The sequence below is a fragment of the Tympanuchus pallidicinctus genome, unplaced genomic scaffold, assembly GCF_026119805.1.
Source record: "Tympanuchus pallidicinctus isolate F22 unplaced genomic scaffold, pur_lepc_1.0 scaffold1, whole genome shotgun sequence".
Classification (NCBI taxonomy): Eukaryota; Metazoa; Chordata; class Aves; order Galliformes; family Phasianidae; genus Tympanuchus; species Tympanuchus pallidicinctus.
Genome location: NW_026294618.1, coordinates 42,329,991 through 42,351,258, shown reverse-complemented (window position 1 = coordinate 42,351,258; position 21,268 = coordinate 42,329,991). Strand labels below are relative to the sequence as shown.

Below are 21,268 nucleotides of genomic sequence, written 5' to 3'. Positions count from 1 at the left end.
CGAAGGGGCGCTTAGGATCTGAGAGACTCCCGGCGGGGTCAGAGACCGGGACGCGGTGGCGGCGGTGCCCGCTGCCGGCCATGCTGGCACGGAGAGCGCTGCGCTGGGCGGCGCGGCGGGGCGGGCAGCGGCCGCCGGTGCGCGGCCTCCGCGTCTCTCCGCGGGCGCGGTCCGCCATGCCCTCGTGGGTCATCGACCGGTACGGCCGCAACGAGGTGCTGCGCTTCACTCAGGACATGGTGTTCCCTGTCATTCAGTACCCCAACGAGGTCATTGTTAAGGTGCACGCCGCCGGCTTGAACCCCATAGACCTTAGCATGAGAAGTAAGTGGCGGGGCACGAGCGGCCCCAACCGCGCTTCTGAGAGGCGGGGGTGTGAGATGGCGGGCTGTGATTAGGTGTGCCGTATCCCATAATCACACACACGCTTGTTCCTTTGGATTCCTACCGGTGTGATGCTGGAAGTGGAGCAGGTGCAGCAGAACTCTCAGGATGTCTGTCAGTGTTGCTGCTTAGTGAACTTTTTATAATAAAGAGCCGTTTTATGTGTTTTAAGTAAATCACAACAGCAATCTTAAATTGTTCCATGGTGATTTATATTCTTACATCTCCTGCATGCTCTTTGTTGGGGGTGGGTGAGAAAACCGTAATTAAGATTTCCTTATTCCTTGTAAAATCTCCAAGTACTGTAGGCTTTGTGCATATTTGAACTGTAACAGAAATGCAGAACGTGCTGAAAATGGGGCATTATATTCAGCCAATTCTTTCTAAATGGAATTGTCCAGTTAATGGATTAAATCCCACCAAGGTACGTAATGGCTAATTTCATATTTTCTAGGTGGTTACGGTGCAACTGCGTTAAATATGAAGCGGGATCCCCTGAAAATCAAGAGCTTGGACACTGAATTCCCACTAACGCTTGGTCGAGATGTCTCAGGTGTTATCATGGAATGCGGACTAAGTGTGTCTTATTTCAAACCTGGAGATGAGGTGATACCACTAATATGATTTTTTTTTCCCCCTAAAAACACATAGTTGAACTATGTTAAACCATGTTAACTATGTTAAACCATAGTTAAACGTGGTTAAACCATGAGCTATTCAGCTGCCTTTCCCTAGTAAGAAAATTCTTATGTTGTTGCACTCTGAATCTGGACTGTCTTGCAGTACCTTAGAACACTGTCTTCGCTACATTTTTTCTCTGACAAACACCTTTCCCTAACTTGTGTCTGCAAGTTCATTTCTCTTTTGATTTTTAATTTTTGGCAAATTGAAATAGGATTCCTTTACTGAATGTAACTTTTCCACATGGGTGCGATTTTGTGCAGAGAAATTGGTAGTTGTTTTCTGTTTGTTTTTAGGTATGGGGAGCAATTCCTCCGTGGAAACAAGGCACTCTGTCAGAGTTTGTGGTAGCTAGTGCAAATGAGGTAAACCTGCAAAAATGTGGATAACAGATGAAAAACAAAATTGTAAATACTGATGTTTTCCTTTTTGTTTTCCTTTGATGTCTGAATAGCTGTCTGTTTCTTGATATTTGACTTCATCTACAATCCTGCTAGACATAACTGAAAATGTGCAATAGACAATTTGCAATTCAGTAAAGCTGATTTAAATATTTCAGTATCACATAGGATCCACTGTGTGATTTAAATGACTGATTTTGTTTCAGGTATCTTTTAAGCCAAAATGTCTCAGTCACGTAGAAGCTGCCTCCTTACCGTATGTAGGTCTCACAGCGTGGTCTGCAATTAACAAAGTTGGAGGACTGAACCAAAGTAATTGCAGCGGGAAAAGGTAAGTAACTTAGTTACTTATCTAATGCTGGTGCTAAAATGTAGTGTTCCTTTTTTATGCTGATCAGCAGCTTGTAAGACATGTCTAGCAGTGCTGAAGGCTGTTATGCCATGGCATTCACAAAGATCAGCTGGCCTGAAGTAGCCAGGTTCAGTCTGTGCAGCTGCTAAGGAAGAGGCTATTTCAGAGTGAGATTCAGCCAAACTGATGTTTTAAGGCTGCTTGCTGGCACTGCCTCTCTTCCTTTAAATAGCGACTATATAGAAACAGTCTAATGTACATGTATTCTGTGTGACTGTATTGATAATTTAAGGATGGTACCTTTAGGAATTTATTGGGACTGCCTTTCTGCTTGCAAGGCAGCTGCCCAAATATAATATTCTCTCTCTTAAAAACCTCGTCAGCTTGCAAAAGGTCTTCTCAGCCACAGAGGTGTGTGTTTCACTAAGATTCACTCCTGGATGCAGGAGCAATTTGGGGCAGGCTGGTTTCCCAGCTTTTTGGAAAAAAAGTGTCTGGGTCTCATTTGACCAGTAAGACCGAATTCATTTAATAAGGCCAGGAAGGTAGAAGAGGAGGGGAAAATAGGCAGGACTAGCAGCCAAAAAGAAAACAATTGGCTTTGTCAGCTTGTTAGTCTGACAATGGCAGGTGAAGCTCAGGAGAGGATAAATACTTTGAAAGACTGGAGCAGATTTTTTTGCCTCATAATGGAGATGTGTAAATAGGTAGCAAAATAATCACTAAAACTACCATGCTGTCTCAAAAATTTGTCATGAAAGAATAATTGGACAATAGGAATCTGGGTACCTGACCTCTTCCTGCCTGGGGTGTGAACTGTTGTAATGCAACACATAGCAAAGGGGACCAGATTTACTGAAATTCTTCACCCGCCTCTTTAGAAAGTAATTGAGACATGGGTTTTTCATATGTCATGGTAAATTTCATCACAAAAATACAAATTAGCTGTTTGCTGTAAATGTAATGTTCTGGGAAAACAAATTGCAAAATCTGAAATAATTTCAGAGACATCTTTGAAATTAACTTCCAGCTAGTGATAACATACTGAATGTACCATCTTCTTTTTTTCTTTCTTAAGTATTTAGATTATTGTTTGTTATCTTTCATATGTAAATAGAATTAACCTAGAAATCTGTTGACAGGCTAACCATATTTAAAGTATCTTGCCAACCTTCAGGTAAGTGTTTAGATTGTTAAAAGTGAAATGCAAACTGCAGTTCCATCACATCTTCACATATAACATTTACTTTAAGGTTCCTAACAAGTATGTAATTGCTGTCACTGAAAAAATAAAAATTCAAAGCAGTAATCTTGGGAGGCAACAATTTACCCCATGTTTCTTAATTTCTCATAATAATTGAATGTGTTAGCAAGAAGCTGCCTGCATGAGTAATTTTACATTGGCCTTTTTGTCTCCTGTAGGTGTGTGTAAATAGCTATGTAGGATGGTGTGTGAAAGTGTGTCTTATTTTGAAAGAGTACCTGTATTCCTTGAGGAAAACTCCTTCATTGGTACTTTATTGCAGGATTAAGACATCTTGGAAACAGCAAGTGTTTCTATTGGTGTGTTCTGTTTTCTTTGCCTCTCTAAGGTGGAAGGGTGGACTAACCACAAGTACTTGCTGTCAGTCCCACAGTGCGTACCCTGCACTCTGATCTGACAGGACAATCTGCTGCACTTTCCCCAACTTTATTTTTACGAGTTACCTGAAGTGTGCACGTGTTGTTTGTGGTGACTACTGTTTCACTGCAGCTTTGGTTGTTTTGCCACAGCTTTTATCCTAAATCATTGTAATTTACATCAGTGTTCTTGTACAAGGTAAAAGTGAATGTGCTCATTGTCCAGAATGTCGAGAATGACTCTGTGGTTTTCAAGTTCTCTCTGGATAATAAGCCAATGAACTCCTTGTGGGTGAGGGTCTTGCTTCAGTAGAAAGGGAATATGGTTGTTCAACAAAAGCTGTTAACCCTTCCTTGCTGTATTCACAAAAAGCGTGTTAAAACATAGCCATTTGAGAAGACCTTGAAAGCTTTTATGTTGATAAGGAATAAGGGCCTTCATATAAATGCAGAGTAAACATTTTGTGTGTTAGAGTTTACTGGGAGGAGTTACACTAGGATTATGGTACAGGGGATTGTTGAAATTACACTTCTGGTTTACATGTTTGCAATGAAAGTTGAAATGATATGGTGACCCAGGATTTTTTTTTTTCAAAGAGTGTGTTATTTCATCATTTGTCTGATGAGAATTTCAGAGTATAGTTTGCAATAATTCTTGATAGGGTACACTCTTCTTGATGCAAGAATAAATGTTTAGGGACATCTTGTTGGCATAATCAAATGAAATTTGGTTTTATTTTTTAACAGCTCTTACACTGTCAAACGCTTTCCCACACCCTTGAGTTACACCAAGCAGTGTGCCCTGTCTCCAGCACTGTACAAAACACTGAGCTGCTGAGCTGTGGCACACATACCTCCTGATTATACAAGGGCTTCTGTGTTGAAAGCATGCATGCAGGTGTGTGATGGCCACGGCAGCATGCACACAGCCCAGGGCAAGTGCTGTGCAGTGTGTGTGAGGGTGGTGACCTGCTCTGTGGTGTGACTTAGTTTGTGGTGTCACTTGGCCTGGAGAGTGACACATTACTCAGTTAAGCTGAGATGCCTTGAGAGCATAGGCATAGTTTGTAAAGCAAAGAGGTGTTCAAGGCCAGGTTGGATGGGGCCCTGGGCTGCCTGGTCTAGTATTAAATGGGGAGATTGGTGGCCCTGCCTGTAGCAGGGGGGTTGGGGATTCACGATCCTTGAGGTCCCTTCCAACCCTGGCCACTGTGTGATTTTGTGAAAGAGCTTTCTTAAGGTCAGTGTGTACGAAGTTCTAATAATTAAAAGTTTTGGTAGGAAATAGCCCAGGTAACATAACAAACAAAATAAATCTGGACCTTACTTCTACTTTGGGAATAGTGAGCATGTTTATTGAAGCCCTAGCCAAGCAGCTTCCCACAGCTGATCATGTTGTATCAGTCCTCAAGCAAAACGTACATTTTGAAATTAGAGCTTTCTTCAAATTCTGCAGTGGAGGAAATGCCCTTTAGGCAAGGAGTAAAATTGGAGACACAGTTTGACAGGGTGTTTTCTGGTTTTTGTTTTTTTTTTTTTTTTTTTTTTTTTTTTTTGGGGGGGGGGGGGGGGGGGTGTCTTGAAAGCAGTTACTGGCAGCTCTTGTAACAATACAGATGAGCTTAACCCAGTGTCTTGAGCATGGTATCCCTGAGACATTTCAAGGATTATCAGATCTGAATATAAAAGTTGCTTCAGACATCTGTTGTTAGAAGCATGGTTCTGAGCATAAGTACATTTTGGCAGGTTTCAAAGCAGCAGGCATTGTGGTTTCAAATTCTTCATCTGAACTCTGCAAGTTTAGATGAGTGAAATAAGGAATAGAATCTGATGAGTTTCAAAGGAGTATCCATTTTAGAATGGATCCTGTGACCAAAGCCAAGTCTCTTAGGTTACTTCAAAGAATTTTTGTCAAATGATACTCTAGATTGTCTAGAGCAATTTTGCATTGTAAAAGCCATTTCCCTCAGCATCCAGCATGGTAAGATATAGAACAGGAGCATCACCAGCTTTTGAAAATACTGATATTTTTCTGGCAAGCAGAAGTTCTGAGAAACATGATTCTCCACATGCCAAGGCTTCATCTTGGATGTACCTTTTGTTCTAGAATTAGTAAATGAGTCCAAAGTTGAAACACCATTTGTAGCTTCGCTTGCAAGGCTTTCTTACTGATTCCCTATTTGAAGTTCAGCTAATTAATAAAAATACTTAGGTGTAATTTTTGAACAGTGATTAGGCTGCTGTAGCTTTAAGGTTTTCACACCTTTGAGATTGCATTCATTTTATGAAATTTAGGACGATGTGTTCAGTTAAAATGAACTCTCTCATAATAATTTGGTGATATGCATCTTTGTTTTCTTACTTGTTTACTAATTTCAAGAAGTGGGCATTTTACAGGGTGTTGCTAAGATGCACTGAACCAGTACAATTCTGCTGCCATTTTTTCAGATAGTTTAATAGAACTTGTGTAGTGAGGCTGCAACACTGTCATTTGTCTTTTAGATAAATGTTCAGTGATACTGGAAAATTATGTTCCATATGTTCTGAAATCCTTGGTCTCTCTAAGTAACGTGACACTGAAGTACTTGTGCTAGATAGCAGCAATTTGTGTAAAATGTTAGCAAAATCTAATTTTTGCTTTAGGGAAAGTGACAACAGAGTCTGGGAGACAGAAAGATTCTTACTGACTTTGTTCCAAACTAAGCAATTAAATTTGGGAAAGTGTGGACAGAGACAGGATTATCTTTTTCTCATGATAAATGTTGACAGCTCCACTGCCTGGAATTAGTGAAAAGCACATATGAGGAAGTCAGTATGGCTGCAATAGATAATGCTCTTGGCACAGGAAGCAGGATGAGAGCTGTGTTAAATCACATTATTAGGTATCTGAAGAGTTAACCATAAAGTAATCCTGAATGACAAATAAGTGTTTTGCTTATAGTGATTTGATGTCGGAGATGTATAAGAATAAATAGTTGCTATACTGTTTGTTTGAAGAACTATTCAATAAATGTTCATTTTCTCTTACAGAGTGTTAATATTAGGAGCTTCTGGAGGAGTTGGCACATTTGCTGTACAGGTAATATAACACAGCATGTCCAGGATGCATCTTCAGACTGTTCAGTACAAAGAATGGAAGGGAGTTGAAGGACTGAAATAGGAAGCCACCCATTGAGCTCTCAGAGCTCCCGAAGTTTTGGGACTGGCTCCATTCTGTTTGTTACACTGTAATAGTAGGAAGAAGGGGGCTTTAAAATAATGGGATAGGGAGTGTGGTTACTAAAAGAACACATTTCACAGTTTAAGTGCAGGAATCATAGAATCATAGAATGGTTTGGGTTGGAAGGGACCTTTAAGATCATCTAGTTCTATCCCCTGCTGTAGGCAGGGACACCTCCCTGTAGGCCAGGTTGCTCAAAGCCCCATCCAGCCTGGCCTTGAGTGCTTCCAAGGAGGGGGCATTCAAAACCTCTAAATTTGAAGAAATCTCTTAATTTGCAAAACTTGAAATTTGTCACTTGTCTTCATTCTCTTTCAGTCATCTCTGCTCTATAAATATGAAAAGAACTTGGCATATGAGCAGAAAAATGATGGAGTATGTAGATGATTGCAGTTGGGATTGTCTGTAAAATGGTAGCAATTATAGCTATTGTGGGTGGACAGTGATACTGGAGGCATGAGGCCTTCATGAGCAATCTAGGGAAAGCATAGTGACTTACATTAACATTCCATCATTGTCTTTGCCTTGTTGCCTTCTTGCATTCCTTCTTTCCAGTTGCCCTAACCTTAGGAGTCTTTCGGTAGCCAGTCTTCTACTGAATATCTTTAACTGTGGAAGATCCTCCTTGTGTGCTCTCATTTAATTCAGGGATTTTTATTCAAATTGGTGTCACCTTGTATAGAAATAGCTTTTTCTTGATAATATAAAAAAATATATCTTGAGAGATTGCATCATTATGTTCTGTGTTACAGCACCATAAACATAATGGTTTTAAGAAGCTCTCAGGAGAGTTTTAGTGGTACAGTATTTGCCTGATCCACGATAAAACAGGTGGATAAGTTAGATCAGTGGGAAAGGCTATCCAACCATTGACTAGTTGTGATTTTTACTTAATTTATCCTATGATTAGTTATTAATTAATCCGGAGTCAATTAAAAAAAAATTAGTGTGAATCTTTTGAATGAGATTTACAGAAGAGATGAATAACTAGCAAAAAAGCTTTTCTTTGCTTTAAGTGCTGAAGCAGAAGAGCTAACCTGACATGCTCCTTGAGATAAACCAGAGATTACTTTTTCTCATTAGTAGTACTGTATTTACAATGAGATAGAGGTATGGAATACTTAATGAGCAGGTAGGCAGATAAAATTAAATCCCTGCAGTGGTTGATCTGCTGGCAGTTTTACAGATTGTTAGATTTAATGCATAGTCTGAATTATCAGATTCAGAAGATGAACTGAGTATTTTATTTGAAGCCTTATTTATCCTGAGAGCTGGTATTTGCAAATTGCATGAAAAATCCCTCCTCAGCCACCCCAACTCAGTCCTCTACCATTTGCCTTAAATATCAGTAAGTTCTAACCATTGTTGGATATGTGATACGTTACCTTGTGTAATATAACAATGGTATTTTTTTTTTTCTTTTTAAGTATTTCTCACTAAATTTTAAACCTTTGCCTCCTTTTTTTTTTTTTTTCTTTTCTTTTTTTCTTTCTGTTTCTAGCTAGTGAAGGCCTGGGGTGCTCATGTGACAGCAGTTTGTTCCCACGATGCCAGTGCACTGATGAAAAAGCTTGGAGCAGATGATGTGATTGATTACAAATCTGGAAATTTGGAGCAACAGCTTAAAGCCTTACCCTCGTATGTGTTTGTGTTGCTTAATACTCAGATGAAGGAGTTGGCCATCAGTCCTTCTGCCTTTTGATTCTGGGCTGCAGTCTGTCAGGACTCACTCTTTTCCTTTTTCCTTTTTCTTCCCACTTCTAAAGCCTTATTTCCTAAAGCAAATTCTTCTCTGTCCTTTTTTTGAATGTAATTTGCCGAGTATTGCAAGCACAGATTTCATTGTAAGATTAAGCCAGTTAATTGGGTTTATGGAGACAAGCTCACTTTCACGTGCTTCTAATAACCATGATTTGATCAGCTTTGTCAGCTTCCAATGTAGGATCTGGGAGTGCTTAAAAAGCCATGAATAAATCAAAACAAGTCTCAGGAATCCTCTGTGAGGTTCCTAAATAGAAAAACCGATCTTCTACAGGGAAGAATTATGTCAGGAAGCAGTTTAGTGACTTGCCTCCAGTCCTGTAGCCACTGTGCAACATAGCTGGGAGTGAATTCCTGTAACATTGGGTACAGCTGCCTGTGCTGAATAATCACATTCACGTGGTCACAGCTGATATGTTTTAAGTAGCCTGAGGGGTTTCTCTGAAACTTTTTTTTTTTTGACTTTTGCAGTCTTTCCTTCTGTTTACACTTGGTCTTCTGTGACTTTTATTTGAAGATGGTAATTACACTGCTGTTTTTAGCTAGATTGAATTAATCTGGGTGGAAAAATAGAAACCACTCAATTGATAAAATAATTTTACTATTAACTGCTCTACAGAGGTGTGTACCCTTTTACTGGGGTGTGATTGCTAATAGGTCTGAGATCAGTTGTGAGGGTGTTGGTGCTGTTTGAGCAGAATATACAAAAATTGACAGCTTGCAAGCAGTGCTGTATATGCTAAACTCTGCTCTTCAAGATTTTAAATGCTAAACATCTGTTCTAGCAAGCAGCCATTTTTAGGAGCTGTGAACCTTTGTATGAGTACAGTTTTGTGATGTAGCTAAGCCCATCAGTTGTGTATACTGAGAGGAAGGATCCTATATCCCTCCTCTTTTCAATTGTACTGACTCTTCAGACTCCATGATGAGCTGCTCTTTTCTGGACCATTAATTTTCACTGTGTTAATTCCTGTTTTGACAGCTTTTAGATTAACTCAACTATAAAATGAAATCACACCCTTGGAAGACAGTCAGGAAAACTCTTTCTAGAGATAAACAATTTTCCATTTATTTACGTATTTTTCCTTTTATTTGTGGATTTGTTAGATGAGGTATATGCATTTATATAATCTATTATCTATTTAGATAATCTATAGTGCATCTGTTCCTATCTGGAGATTGCTGAAAATTTGCAGCAGAGAATGAGAATGAGCTGTGTATCTAACAGAATAGGTACAGCAGCTCCCAGTTGCCACGTTCAGCCCTTACAGATTCATGTGCTGGGATAATAAGAACGAATGCTAAAAGCGTGGCTTGTTGCCAGTGGTTGCATATAACCATAATGTGAAGAAATGATTTTAGACTCCTCGCTTTGAAGTTCTACTTCAAGCAGGGAGATGCAGAGAGAAGATGCTGTCAGTAGAGATAAAAGGTCAGTGATTTGTTTATGGAACTTTGGCCACTGGAACTGGCTTCCATGTGAATACAGCATGGACAGAAGATGTTCCTAGTGAGGGCAGGAGTCCAGACCAGACTTCAGAAATACATAGCATTCTGTTGAATGCTAGGACCAGACCTCAAGAACGTTTCAGTAATTTCAGTCAGAGGGATGAACAGAGAATGCTCTAGAAGGCTTCAAGCAAATAGAGAATGTTATTGTGCATCTGAGAGTCTGCTTTTTGAGTTAGGGGCCATTTAATTATTGAAACAGCCTCTATCTGCTATGCAGTGAATGGACAATAACCTGTAACTTTAACTATACATAAAGCTGGGATTTAGTTGAACTCATAGAGTTTGCTTGCTGCTGTCTTGCAGGCAGATTATTTTAATATACTGCAGTGACAGGTAGAAATGTGATCTACAACCAGTTTCATATATTATGTAATTTATGATTATCTTCCCTGTATCGTGACTTTGAGCCTGTTCTTTGCATGTCTCCAGATTTGATTTCATCCTCGATAATGTCGGTGGATCCACTGAGAAGTGGGCACTAGATCTCCTGAAGAAATGGTCAGGAGCAACATACGTTACTTTAGTGACGCCCTTCTTGATCAACATGGACAAACTTGGAGTTGCTGACGGCATGTTGCAAACAGGAGTCACGATAGGCTCCAAAACCGTGAAGGTATGTGACAAAATCCCATATTCTTGAAGGTTGTGCTATGTCCTCACGGCTTCCTTTGTGGCTTAGGCACTAGTCAAGCAGCTCTGGAGACATCTTTCTCATTTTCCTCATGCATTGTTAAGTAGACTTCAGATGCATTTTGATTCTGTCTCCTTCTGTCTTGCATCAAAAAAACCCAGCATTGTCCTCATATATATACATACATATATATGTGTGTATATATTGTAGTCTAGGGTGCTTTGTAGTCTTGATGTCTTATTGTGTGTTGCCTTTTCCATGTGGCCTCCTAGTGAGTCCTGCTGACAGCTAGCACTTTATAGTGAGCATCCCTGCCTTGTTGAAGTATGGGTAGTTTTACTACTTGCCTTAGGCTGGCCAGGGTTTCTCTCAAAACATTTACTGATTCTCTTCATCCTATACCAGCACCACGGAGTAATAAAAGTGACTGAGAGTGGCTAAAAAGTCTTTCATCTCTTCCATGTTCGTGTGCCTGGATGGTGATACTGATTTTTCTACTTTAAAGCATTCTCCCAGTGAGGCTTTTTAGAATTTGTTCTTCTCTCAACATGTGTATTTGCTATCCAAGTGACTGCTTTCCAAGTTGTTTCCATGGTATTTCTGTGATGAGGCTGAGTGAGATTCTAGGTCCAGTAACAATGTTTTCAAAGGAAATTTCAAAAACAAAAGCCTGGAAAGAAGCCACATAATATGATGATGATTTCTCAGTTTGCATGTTTTCATGGTGAAGAGCGTTGTATGGCACACATTAGCAGTTGCCTGGTTTTGGCAGATGAAGACTCATGCCTCTAACAGCTTTCTCAAGGAAAGTGCTCTTGACTTGTGTTTGTGTGATCTTCCTGGAATGCTTTTTGTGTGAGCTGCCATCTGTCATCAGATGGTGACGACTTTGGCAGATGTGATTGTGGAAAATTTAATCACTGACACTGAGGTGGAAAGTTCTAAATGTCATATTGGTAGATTTATTTCACCCTTTTTGTAAATGTGTATAAACATATAGTGCCATTTCTCTCTTACATAAGAAATAATGCTATTTCCAGCTGCAGAGGCAAGGTGGTTGTTTTTCTCAAGTAGCTGACTTTTGCAACTGGACACAAAATTCACCCTGATCCTATTGTGGTAATACAGCATCTCTGTCTGTGCGTTTAATGCACATGCTTAGATAACTTTTCTTTTTTAGACACTAGCAAATAATGTCCATATTTTTCCATTATATTGTTTCTCTGATGCTTCTGTCCTTTCTTTCAGTTCCCATTTCAGTTTCCTCTCATTATTTAAAAATGTATATTTGTGATCTTTCTTGCAGCATCTCTTGAAAGGAGTCCATTATCGGTGGGCCTTCTTTATGCCAAGTGGACCAAGCTTGGATGAAATTGCACAACTAGTTGACTCAGGAAAGGTATGTCAGCAGTGGTTACTTAGGTTTCTGTGCTGAAAGAGATGCTGCTCTGACTCAAAAACGGCTTAATTGGCAATTAAGTAATACATTGTTACAAGTCACAGCAGAGAAGACAAGTTAACAACTCATTTGCTCTGATTTCTAACTTCTGCCTTTGGCATTGAGTTTAAGTATTTATAATGCTTGAGGCTGTCTTTCTTTCTCCCTCTTCATCCTACTCCTTTTAAAAATCTCAAATGTAGTAAGTTGTGAGGAAAGAGTGCCCAGTGATTTGGTTCTTTGCTAGTGGGAATTATTTAGTGTAAGCTCTGCTGTTGAAAATGATAAGCTTTTAGAGGCCTTGGTGGTTCATTTGGTCAGGATGAACATGGCTGCATGTATGTCTGCATATGCAAATCCCCTGGCACAGATGAACAGGAGTCCTACATGTCATGTGCAGAATATTCAGCTTATCACAGACAGTGAGTGATCTGTGCTGTCTAATTATTTCAGTGCTTCAGAGTACAATTGTGATGATTCAGCACAATGACCTGAAATCCTGTGAGTGTTCATAAGCTTTTGGGGAATCTCACAGTACCAGATCTTTTCAGGCTTATGAACTAGTTACAAAATGCATGTGAGACTGAGAGATCACCCAGCAGTTTGTGTATTGGATATGTGGTGCTGTAGGTCCTGGCATGTTCTCTTCTGGGGAAGTTTGCGTCGTTAACGTTTTCAGAGCACAGAATACAAACAGTTGCTGTTCATCTTTTTGCATGGTGCCTAAGTAGAGGAGTATGCCCTGGCAGCTCATCGTTCTGGTAAGCCAATTGCCAGACCCTCTTGCACTCAAAATTTGGGCATTCTTAGAACAATCTAATGCTCGCAAGGACTATTGAGTTTGGATTGCCTTTATTCTTTATGCACTAAGTTCTAAAAACTCATATCACAGAGATATATCACTCATATCTGCCTGCTTATATTTGATTTTCCAGTGCTGCTGCTCAGAATAAGAATCTTCCTAAATTCAGCCACTCCTGTGTTGTGAATGGGGTGCTGCTGATACAGTCTGTTTCCTAAAAAGTTGTCTACTCATGAACAAAGGTTATAGAAGCAAATAAGCCATGGTGAATGGCGACCCTTATCGGTTTTACACCACTCCACATTGCACTGTGTGCAGTGCTTTATGCCTTATTTTACAGTCTAGGTAAAAAGCCCTGGAAGATGCTTCTCATCGTGTGAGTTCACCCAATCATACAACTGACTTACAATTGACTAAGAAACAGATACGTGCTTGCCTTTGTTCTTACTGTTTGTCCTGATCCTTAGCCAGTCACAACGTGTTTTGTGTTCTGCTCCTGCTTCTGTTCTGCAAAACAGAAATGCAGAATATGCTCATGAAAGCCTTGTTTATGCAATAGGGATGGGGCTTAATCAGTATTCATCTGTCTAATAACATGGACAGCTGAGTTGTAATGTCTTTTAAAATGTACGTCATACGTACATGAATATCCCAATGTAGTTTTTGTTGTAAGACAATAGTGAGGATAAAGATGTTTGCCTGTTGTGGTTTTTTTTTTTAATTCTGTATTGACAAGAGCAGGTCAAAATGACACACTGTAAATCTGCATTGTCGTCATCCTATCAGTATTGTGCTCTACTTTCTGAAATATTGCCAACACTGCTGTTGTCAACTGTCTTGCATGTCCCAGATGTGGTCCATATATGCAGCTGTTAGTAAGACTGAGTTTTGTTGTCAAGACACGAGAGTTTCCTTAAATGGGCAGATCATCCATTCAGAAGAGTAGGTATTTGGAAAAAGGGAGAGAGAGAGATGTATTACTGTAAATTATGGTATACTACCTCCAACAATGTTTGTGTTCTAGTTGGAGTGTAATAAATGAGAATTTTAGGGACAAAAAGGGCTATTGAAGTGCAGGGAGAAGGCTGGAGGATGGTAGCAAAGTGAGCTTGTGTGGTTGAACTTAGTTTTGAGAGAACACATGTTGGAGCGTTGCAGATTTTGGTTATTCTGAGACTTCAGTGAATTGGCCTTTTTTCTGTTAGAAACACCTTGGGATTGGGTGACATGAATAGGAGAGCTACTGAAAAAGGGGCATTTTTTAGGATAGCATAAATCTTGAAGGTGTATTTAAATGAAGGAAATTTAAAAGAGGTGATGCTATAGTAAGTGAAGCTTTGGAGAACATACAGATCAGATCCATTTCAGATTGGTTTTTTTTTGAAGTTCTTCTGCACCAACACAGTTCTTTAGTTCCATTGTGTTCCATCATCTTCCTCTGTGAAAGCAAAAGGAGTCCCCATCTTTTAGTGGATGAACAGGCACAAAGCAGGGTATTTTATTTAAAGATGCTTGGTTTTTACACAGATGACCTTTGCAACAAGGAATAGAGATTTGCGAAATGTCAGGATGAGTTCTTTTAGCAGCCTTTTTTAACAGGGAGAAGAGGGGAAGAATTTGATAAACTGGTTGGGCAAAGAAGGAGAATAATGTTCTCTTTGTAATTCATTTGCGCATCAGCTCCGTTCAGGGGATCATAAAATCATTTTCAGCTTATGAGCTGTTTTCTCTGCCTTGCAGCAGAACATCTTGCCAAGAGCCTGCTGTGAGACTGGGAAGCTGCTGTGGCTGTGATGGGCACAGAGAAAGTTGAGCATTTCCTTGTCAGATTTTAGAAATACTTGCTACTTTATAAACTGCTGGGATGTCCCTGTTGTGGGTTCAACTTAGGCACTTAATTACAAGCCAGTGAGGGTTGGCTTAATGTAGGCTCTGCCAAATCAATAGATAAAGTGTGTGTCAGAAGCAAGGGATCTCTTCCATGGCAGAGCATTCATTTTGAATTACAAGGTTCTCAGTTAAAGACAACTGAAATCAATGAAGTCCTTGGTTCAGAACATAGATTTTCTGGCATACTGGTTGCTGAAACATCATCACTGGTGTCTGATGGCAGCTTTGTCATGGAACAGCTTTCTAGGAATTAGTTTGATGTATCTGTTGTTAGTGTTGAGGCTTTTACACTGATAATCTTTAATTTTTTTTTTACTTAACTTGTTAATTTACTGACCTTGTGTCATTTTTCTACAAATTTCTGTAGTTACAATTGAGCACTTACTTTGCCTTTTATAAAGCCTGGTGGAGGCTGGCCCAAGAGACTCATTAGAGAGTAAGGGGAAGTGCTAAGAATGTTCTATGCTCTTGCTGGACCATAACAGGGTGAGGGTTAGTATACAACCCTACAAATGAGATTTGAAAATCTCATTTTAGTTAAAGTGTCTTCTAAATACAGTGTAGGTTTATACAGTGTAGGCTTACTACTATTCTCAGAGCAAAGTTGTACTAGATGGGCAAAGATTGATTGCAGAGAAGTAAGGCTAAAGGAAACAGTAGAGTCTCAGAAAGAGAACTGAATAGGGCATTCTTTGTATTGTTGCCTTTCTAGATAAATGTTACAGCACAGATACACATAAGCAAAGCAATTGCATGTCTGTAACTTGCATAACTTCTGTGCAGCATCATGTGTATGTGTTGCTGCTGAGGGAAGCTGTGTTGGATTTAGTGGTCTGCTTTACCAGATGGAAGGATGGGATGCTCACTGTTCTTTGGCCTTCCTGCCCTTCTTCCTGTGCAGAGCTGTACAAGCTCGTTCCAATGACCATCCTTCCCTGTGTGCTAAACTGCAAAGCTTGCACCTTTTCCATTAATTTAGACTGGTTTTTTTGTTGTTGCAGTGCTTTTGCTTGCCAGGCTGGTCGGCTAGAGCCCAGAAATATTAATCAAGGAAGGGATGCCAAAGACTAATCAGTCCTTCCATCTCTTCAAGAAGGAACCTCTATCTGCATTTAATTATGGCCAACAAAAATGTAGTGATTTTTATTAAAAGGCATCTGCACCTCTTCCTACAAGCGATAAGGCTCTTTATGAAAGCTCTGGGGTTGTGTCATTAAAGTGTCTGAAGAAGACTGAAGGAAATCTTGGGAAATGGAGAAATAGCATTTGAGCATGACAGCTCACGTCAACCATAATGAGGTCTGGAAAACTTTCAGCAGATATCTGGTATTTAATCAAATGTGCTGCTGTCTGAGCCTGATATGATTGCACATTCTGTAGCGAGTTACTACTGGCCTCCTAGCATAGCCAGGAACCACATCCAGCACAACAGTGAACTGTGGGATCAAGAAGACAGCTCTTGCCTATTGTGAGTTGAGTTTGCTGAGACAGAAGATGATGCAGGTCAGACAAAGATATTTTCATACTATTTGTAGAAGATGTAATATGCTTTCAGAGGTTTTGTACAACTGTAGTAAAGTCTGTTCTGTCTTGTTGATACGGTTGTGTTGCCCTGGATCACCAGCAAAAACAGCAGAACAGCTGCCATGAACATAACTGCTAGGGAATTCTTGAAGACAGAGCTGCATTTTGCTTTACTTAACAATTTTTTCGGCACAGTTCAATAGCAACCAAACCCAGGATCTCCTTCCTCACTTCTGCTGATTTAAACTTGGGCTAGCCTGGCACACGCTGCCCCTCTGGGCTTGTTCCAGTTTCTTATTGCTCCTTATTGTGTTCTATAGAAGCTGCTGCCAAGGCCAATTAAGGAACATGAGATTTTTAAACCTCTTCTACACTCTGAACCATAGCCTGCTTAATTGGGATTTATCTTCTAGCATTTTAATAATTGTAGTTGATACTTATGAGTTACTGTGAGCTGCTGTTACATGCTTGATATTAAAGAATGCTTCTTGGCTTGACATGTTAACAAAGACTGTCTGGTAACACAATTGTTTGTAAGAGGACCATGGGAGTAGGCATTTTTTTTTTCCATGAGATGACAATGAAGTATTGAGCAGATAACTGCATGTTTAATTACAGGATGCAGGCTGTGCTATGTAATGAGTTCTGTTCAGGTCTCTCATTGACACTGAAGGGATACTCACTGAAGGCCAAAGCGGAGCATCAAGCGCTGCATTTGTGTGTTGGCTCCTACACTGCATCTAGGCATTGTGGTCATGTCTTTACCTTCCTGCTCAGCTAAGTCTAAATGGTGCACTGGTCTTTTCCATTAAAGAAAGCATTTGAGTGTTCTGAGGACTGTTGGAACACATCACAACTCCCTCTGCACACATGGGAGCTCCCAGTGCAGAGCATGCACATGAGCCATGCCCACACTCACAGCCAAGACATAACTCTCGTGTATGAGGAGATGGCAGCTGGGAGGGAGTCTCTGCAAAGCTGGACTGCCCTGTGATGTGTGCACAGCCAACCTTCATGAGCCTGGGGAAGAGCCAATGCACTGTCATTGCCCTTGGCGTGAGAAAACTTTTGTTTTTGAGCTAAGGTTGCTCTGTGGATCTCAGGTTTGGTAGGCTCTAGCTGTCCCTCCAGCGGCAGGAAGCTGCTACAAACTTACAGGAATTGGTTCCTGACAGGCTCTGCTGTGTCTGGAGTGAGATTGGAGTGGGATGGGATGCAATGCTGCTCCTGTGCTCTGCGTAGGACAGATCAGCATGCCTAATCAGCATCAACTGTGACTCTTATTTTTTGAAACACGAAGTTCATTTCGAGAAACCTAGGTTCATTTCTAGTATGTTCAACATCAGAGAGAATGGAGAGGAGGCCCCCTCTCAGCCCCAGTCTGTTTTCAGAAAAACATTTCAGTGCAGGTGTGTGTAATCCTTTCTCTCTCAGACTTTAGTTTAATCCCTTTTCCCTGAACAAATAGGTGTCCTCTGGCAAAGAACTGATGTGTGGCTGTAAATAGGCAGTGTTTGTATTATCCAGTTAATCTCCATTTTTTTTTTTTTATTTTTATCACACATTCAACAAATAGCAGACGCTTCCCTGCTTGTTTGTCTGCTCACAGGAAGAAATTTTATCTTAGTCAGTGGATTATGGTAAAGGCTGAGTGAATCACTGTGCTGTGACATGGTCAGCCCTTTTGGGGTTATTCAAACAATGGGGCTGAGCAGCCAGCCAGATAAAATGTTTAATGCTCTAGATTGTCAGGATCATCAATTCAGTATTCATGTCTCTCTATAGCATTGCCTAAAGCTGGAGTTTAAATGGAACTGGAGGTTACATCAATGTAGCAGATGGGCTTTCAGTACTTGGTGGTTGCAGTACTTATGGTGTTTTGAACTGTGGGCTAAACTTGGGGTTCCTCTGAATCCCTGTGTGATGCTTTTTCACACGTGATGCTTTGAACTTCACTTAAGGGGGAGTTCTGTCAGGGCTGTAAGCTGCAATCCACAGTACAGGACTGCAGGTAGCAGAATGGTTGAAAGTGTTCTTTTTGCTCAACTACTGCATGTGTCTGAAGCAAACTCCTGGCACCCTGTGCCTCACAATGCTGCGTGGCTGAATTGCATTCTTTCTGTGATCTCTTTCCCTCCTCCCAGCCCCTTGCCCTGTGAGGGTCAGCTGTGTCCATGTGTTTCCTTGCTCTTATTTTTCTGAACAGAAGCACATCTCTGCTGCCATTAATGGTAACTGCTTGTGCAAGTGCTGCACACGTGCTTGGCTTACCAGGGTTACTGGATTGTTGGTTTTTTGGTGTCTTTTTTGTTTTTTTTTGAAGGCTTTGGCTATGAAAGCAAGGGTTGGTCTTCTTCAGAACAGTGACTGAGGAGCAGCACGTTCCTCCTGCTGATCGTCACAGCAGCTGCAGTTTACTCTGATGCTTGCTTAACCCACAGGCATCCCATGCAAGTGGTTTTGAGGCCTTGTCCCCAACTCCTGATGCTCAAGATAATGTTTTCATTCTGTATTAAACATGGTTTTCACTTGAACTTAGTTATGACCCACAGCTATTTCCTGGTTGAGCAGCAGTGTTAAACAGCATCTTTCTGTCCCTTTTGTTGCTTTTTACTCCTCCCTTTGCTAGGGGGTCTGGCTGCAGAGATTGCTGTGATTAAACAAGGGGAAGGCATTAACCAACCTCCTGCCCTGCAGCCTGGCAGATTGAAGGCACTTAGTGAATTTATTGGCACAATTGCTTTCTTTAGGAACTGGCTGCGAATTCTTATCTTTGAAGGGATTCATTCCTTCCTACTTTTCTGCCATGTGACATTTCTGCTAGGCATGCACTGACATAACAAAAGGGAGAACCTTAGAAACAAAATTAAGATAGCAGTATAATAGTTTCATTATTGTTGTCTTGGAATACTGTTAAAACAAAAAGTAGTAGTTACTCTAGTGCAATAATTGGACTTGAAGGTAATAAAGATAAGTGAGAAGAGCATGTTTATGTGTGCTTAGACAACTTCTGGATTGCAATTGTGCTGTTGGGGAGGGTGCTGGATACCTAGAACCCAGCTTGTGAAGTGTGTATTATGAGAGACCTTTCCTTGGTAGTGCTGTGTTCTGAGCAGCAGTCTGTGTAGGTACTCCACCTTCTGGTAAAAGAAAGCTTCTGAAAGAAAGTGCTGCTCTGATGCTACACACTAGTTGTCTGATTTCCCTTCCTGGCAAAGCACATGTCCTGCTGAGAGGGCCATTACCGGTTCTAGGAGCGTTAAGCAAGATAAGTGTGCCTGGTGGTATCTGCAAGGAAAAGGCCTGAAAATATTTTTCAGTGATAAAAGTAACAAGGACACTTTCTGGCACAATAAGAAGAGTGTTAGAGTGTTTGGATCTTTGATTCTTAAAATTTCTATTACTGAAAGAGCTGGCTGCACACTCATCTGTTGCTAATGTCCTCTGCTAAGATGAGTGGGATCAGTTCAGGAAAGGAAGAGCATGTACTGGGCTGACAGGGGGGGATACAAGGTAAGAGCCCTGCCTCAGGGTAGGTGCTCTGGCAGCAGTTGTGTAAACAGAGCGTACTGTTGCCTCTGGAAGGGTGACTCAGAACATGGTGAAAATAATTTTCAGAAACAGTTGGGATTTCTTCTCCCTCCACTGGAATACTGCAATATCTAAAGAAAGTGCTGGTGGGCACAGTGAAGTGGTAGTTTCACCTTCATTATTAGTGATTGCGCTAAAACAATCCAGAAGGCTACTCTACAAAATTAATGCCAAAACAACAGTGGATGCCAGCCAGGCTTCATGGTCCATGCCAGCATGAAGACACAGTGGCTGAGTTTTCAAGTGTATCCACGATTCAGCAACAGTGTCCTTTCTCTTTGTACTTCATTTGTAACCAGGTCCCTTGAAGATACTAGATTCAAAAGTATCTTAAAACATTGAAACTGTTGAAAGGTTCTTGGTTTAACAAGAAAACCCTACCTACCTGGGAGGTTAAAGCTTTGCACCACGCTCTACTTTTCGCCCTGCGCTACGGCTCTAGGGCTATTAAAGATATTTCAAAACTTGGGGAGAAAGCAAAAACTCTTCTCCTGCATGCAGAAGAGTCCCTGTAAAGAAGCTAAAACATGGTGACTGCACTGAGCAACTTCTGCCCTAAGTTCTATTAAAAATCCTTCTCCTTCCCTTAAACAGTGGGAAGGTGCTAAAACAATGCCATTTTATTCCTAATGCAGTGATGCTTTGTTTTGCAGGTTCAGCCAGTTATTCAAGAAGTCTTCCCTTTTTCTGAAGTTCCAAAGGCCTTTCTGAAACTAGAAGAAGGACACGCACGTGGAAAAACAGTGATTGATGTCATTAATAAAAAATAAAGCAACTCTAATTGTTGTTGTGCCTTCAGTCATGCTTAATTGGTAAATGACACTTTTGAGCTTGGAGCTCTTATTCTCTGAGCAGTTCCAGCTAAATACTGCAAGGGTGAGACACTGTCACCTGACTGTCCATGCAGAACCCATGCCATCCTCTTCTCCCTTCCTCAGTTTTGTTTGCTTTTAATATACATAACATGTATAACAACTCAGTCTGGTTCATTCTCAGAACTTGTAAACTTCTGTTTGCATTGCTGGCTCAAGATTGTACTTCAACTTTGATGACCAAATCTCTCATGGCACAACTAAGTAGAAGCACAGAACAAAATCACTGTAAGTGATAATTACTCCAATTGCTTGACTCTTGATAGCAATTCAGCTGACTGTAGTGTTCATGCAGGACAGCCAGACGTGATTTGGCCAGTGACCAAGCCTTGGTCCTTCCATGCCCCCTATCACAGCTGGTGCTGTTGAAGTGTTTGAAGCTGTTGGTCTGTTTTTAACACTACCATTGTGTCAGAGACACACGTGAGTTACTTACCTGCAGCTGCACAGGTAGATGAAAGGAAAGTAGTAACCTCCTAATCGACACCTGCACAGTTCCTGTGGTGCAGCTATGGCCATGGAAAAACCATGCCACGCAGTGCATTACTGGGGACAGAAGCAGCAGCCATGTGCTAATGCAGACCCCTGT

General features: G+C 40.8%; 1 protein-coding gene across 2 annotated transcripts; it reads left to right on the top strand.

The window, feature by feature from the left end:
• The first annotated feature begins 42 nt into the window (after positions 1 to 42).
• Positions 43 to 20,593, top strand: RTN4IP1 (reticulon 4 interacting protein 1). Of its 2 annotated transcripts, none has more exons than XM_052698624.1 (9): positions 43 to 324; positions 839 to 990; positions 1,362 to 1,430; positions 1,673 to 1,797; positions 6,469 to 6,517; positions 8,160 to 8,296; positions 10,361 to 10,544; positions 11,869 to 11,961; positions 20,461 to 20,593. In XM_052698624.1, the coding sequence occupies exons 1-9, from the start codon at positions 81 to 83 to the stop codon at positions 20,575 to 20,577; spliced, it is 1,170 nt and encodes a 389-aa protein (XP_052554584.1). In that variant the 5' UTR covers positions 43 to 80; the 3' UTR covers positions 20,578 to 20,593. The 2 variants fall into 2 exon arrangements, with proteins under 2 accessions (XP_052554584.1, XP_052554576.1); XM_052698616.1 differs by lacking the exon at positions 20,461 to 20,593 and adding an exon at positions 15,694 to 16,289 and having other exon boundaries at positions 66 to 324.
• Positions 20,594 to 21,268: the final 675 nt, after the last annotated feature.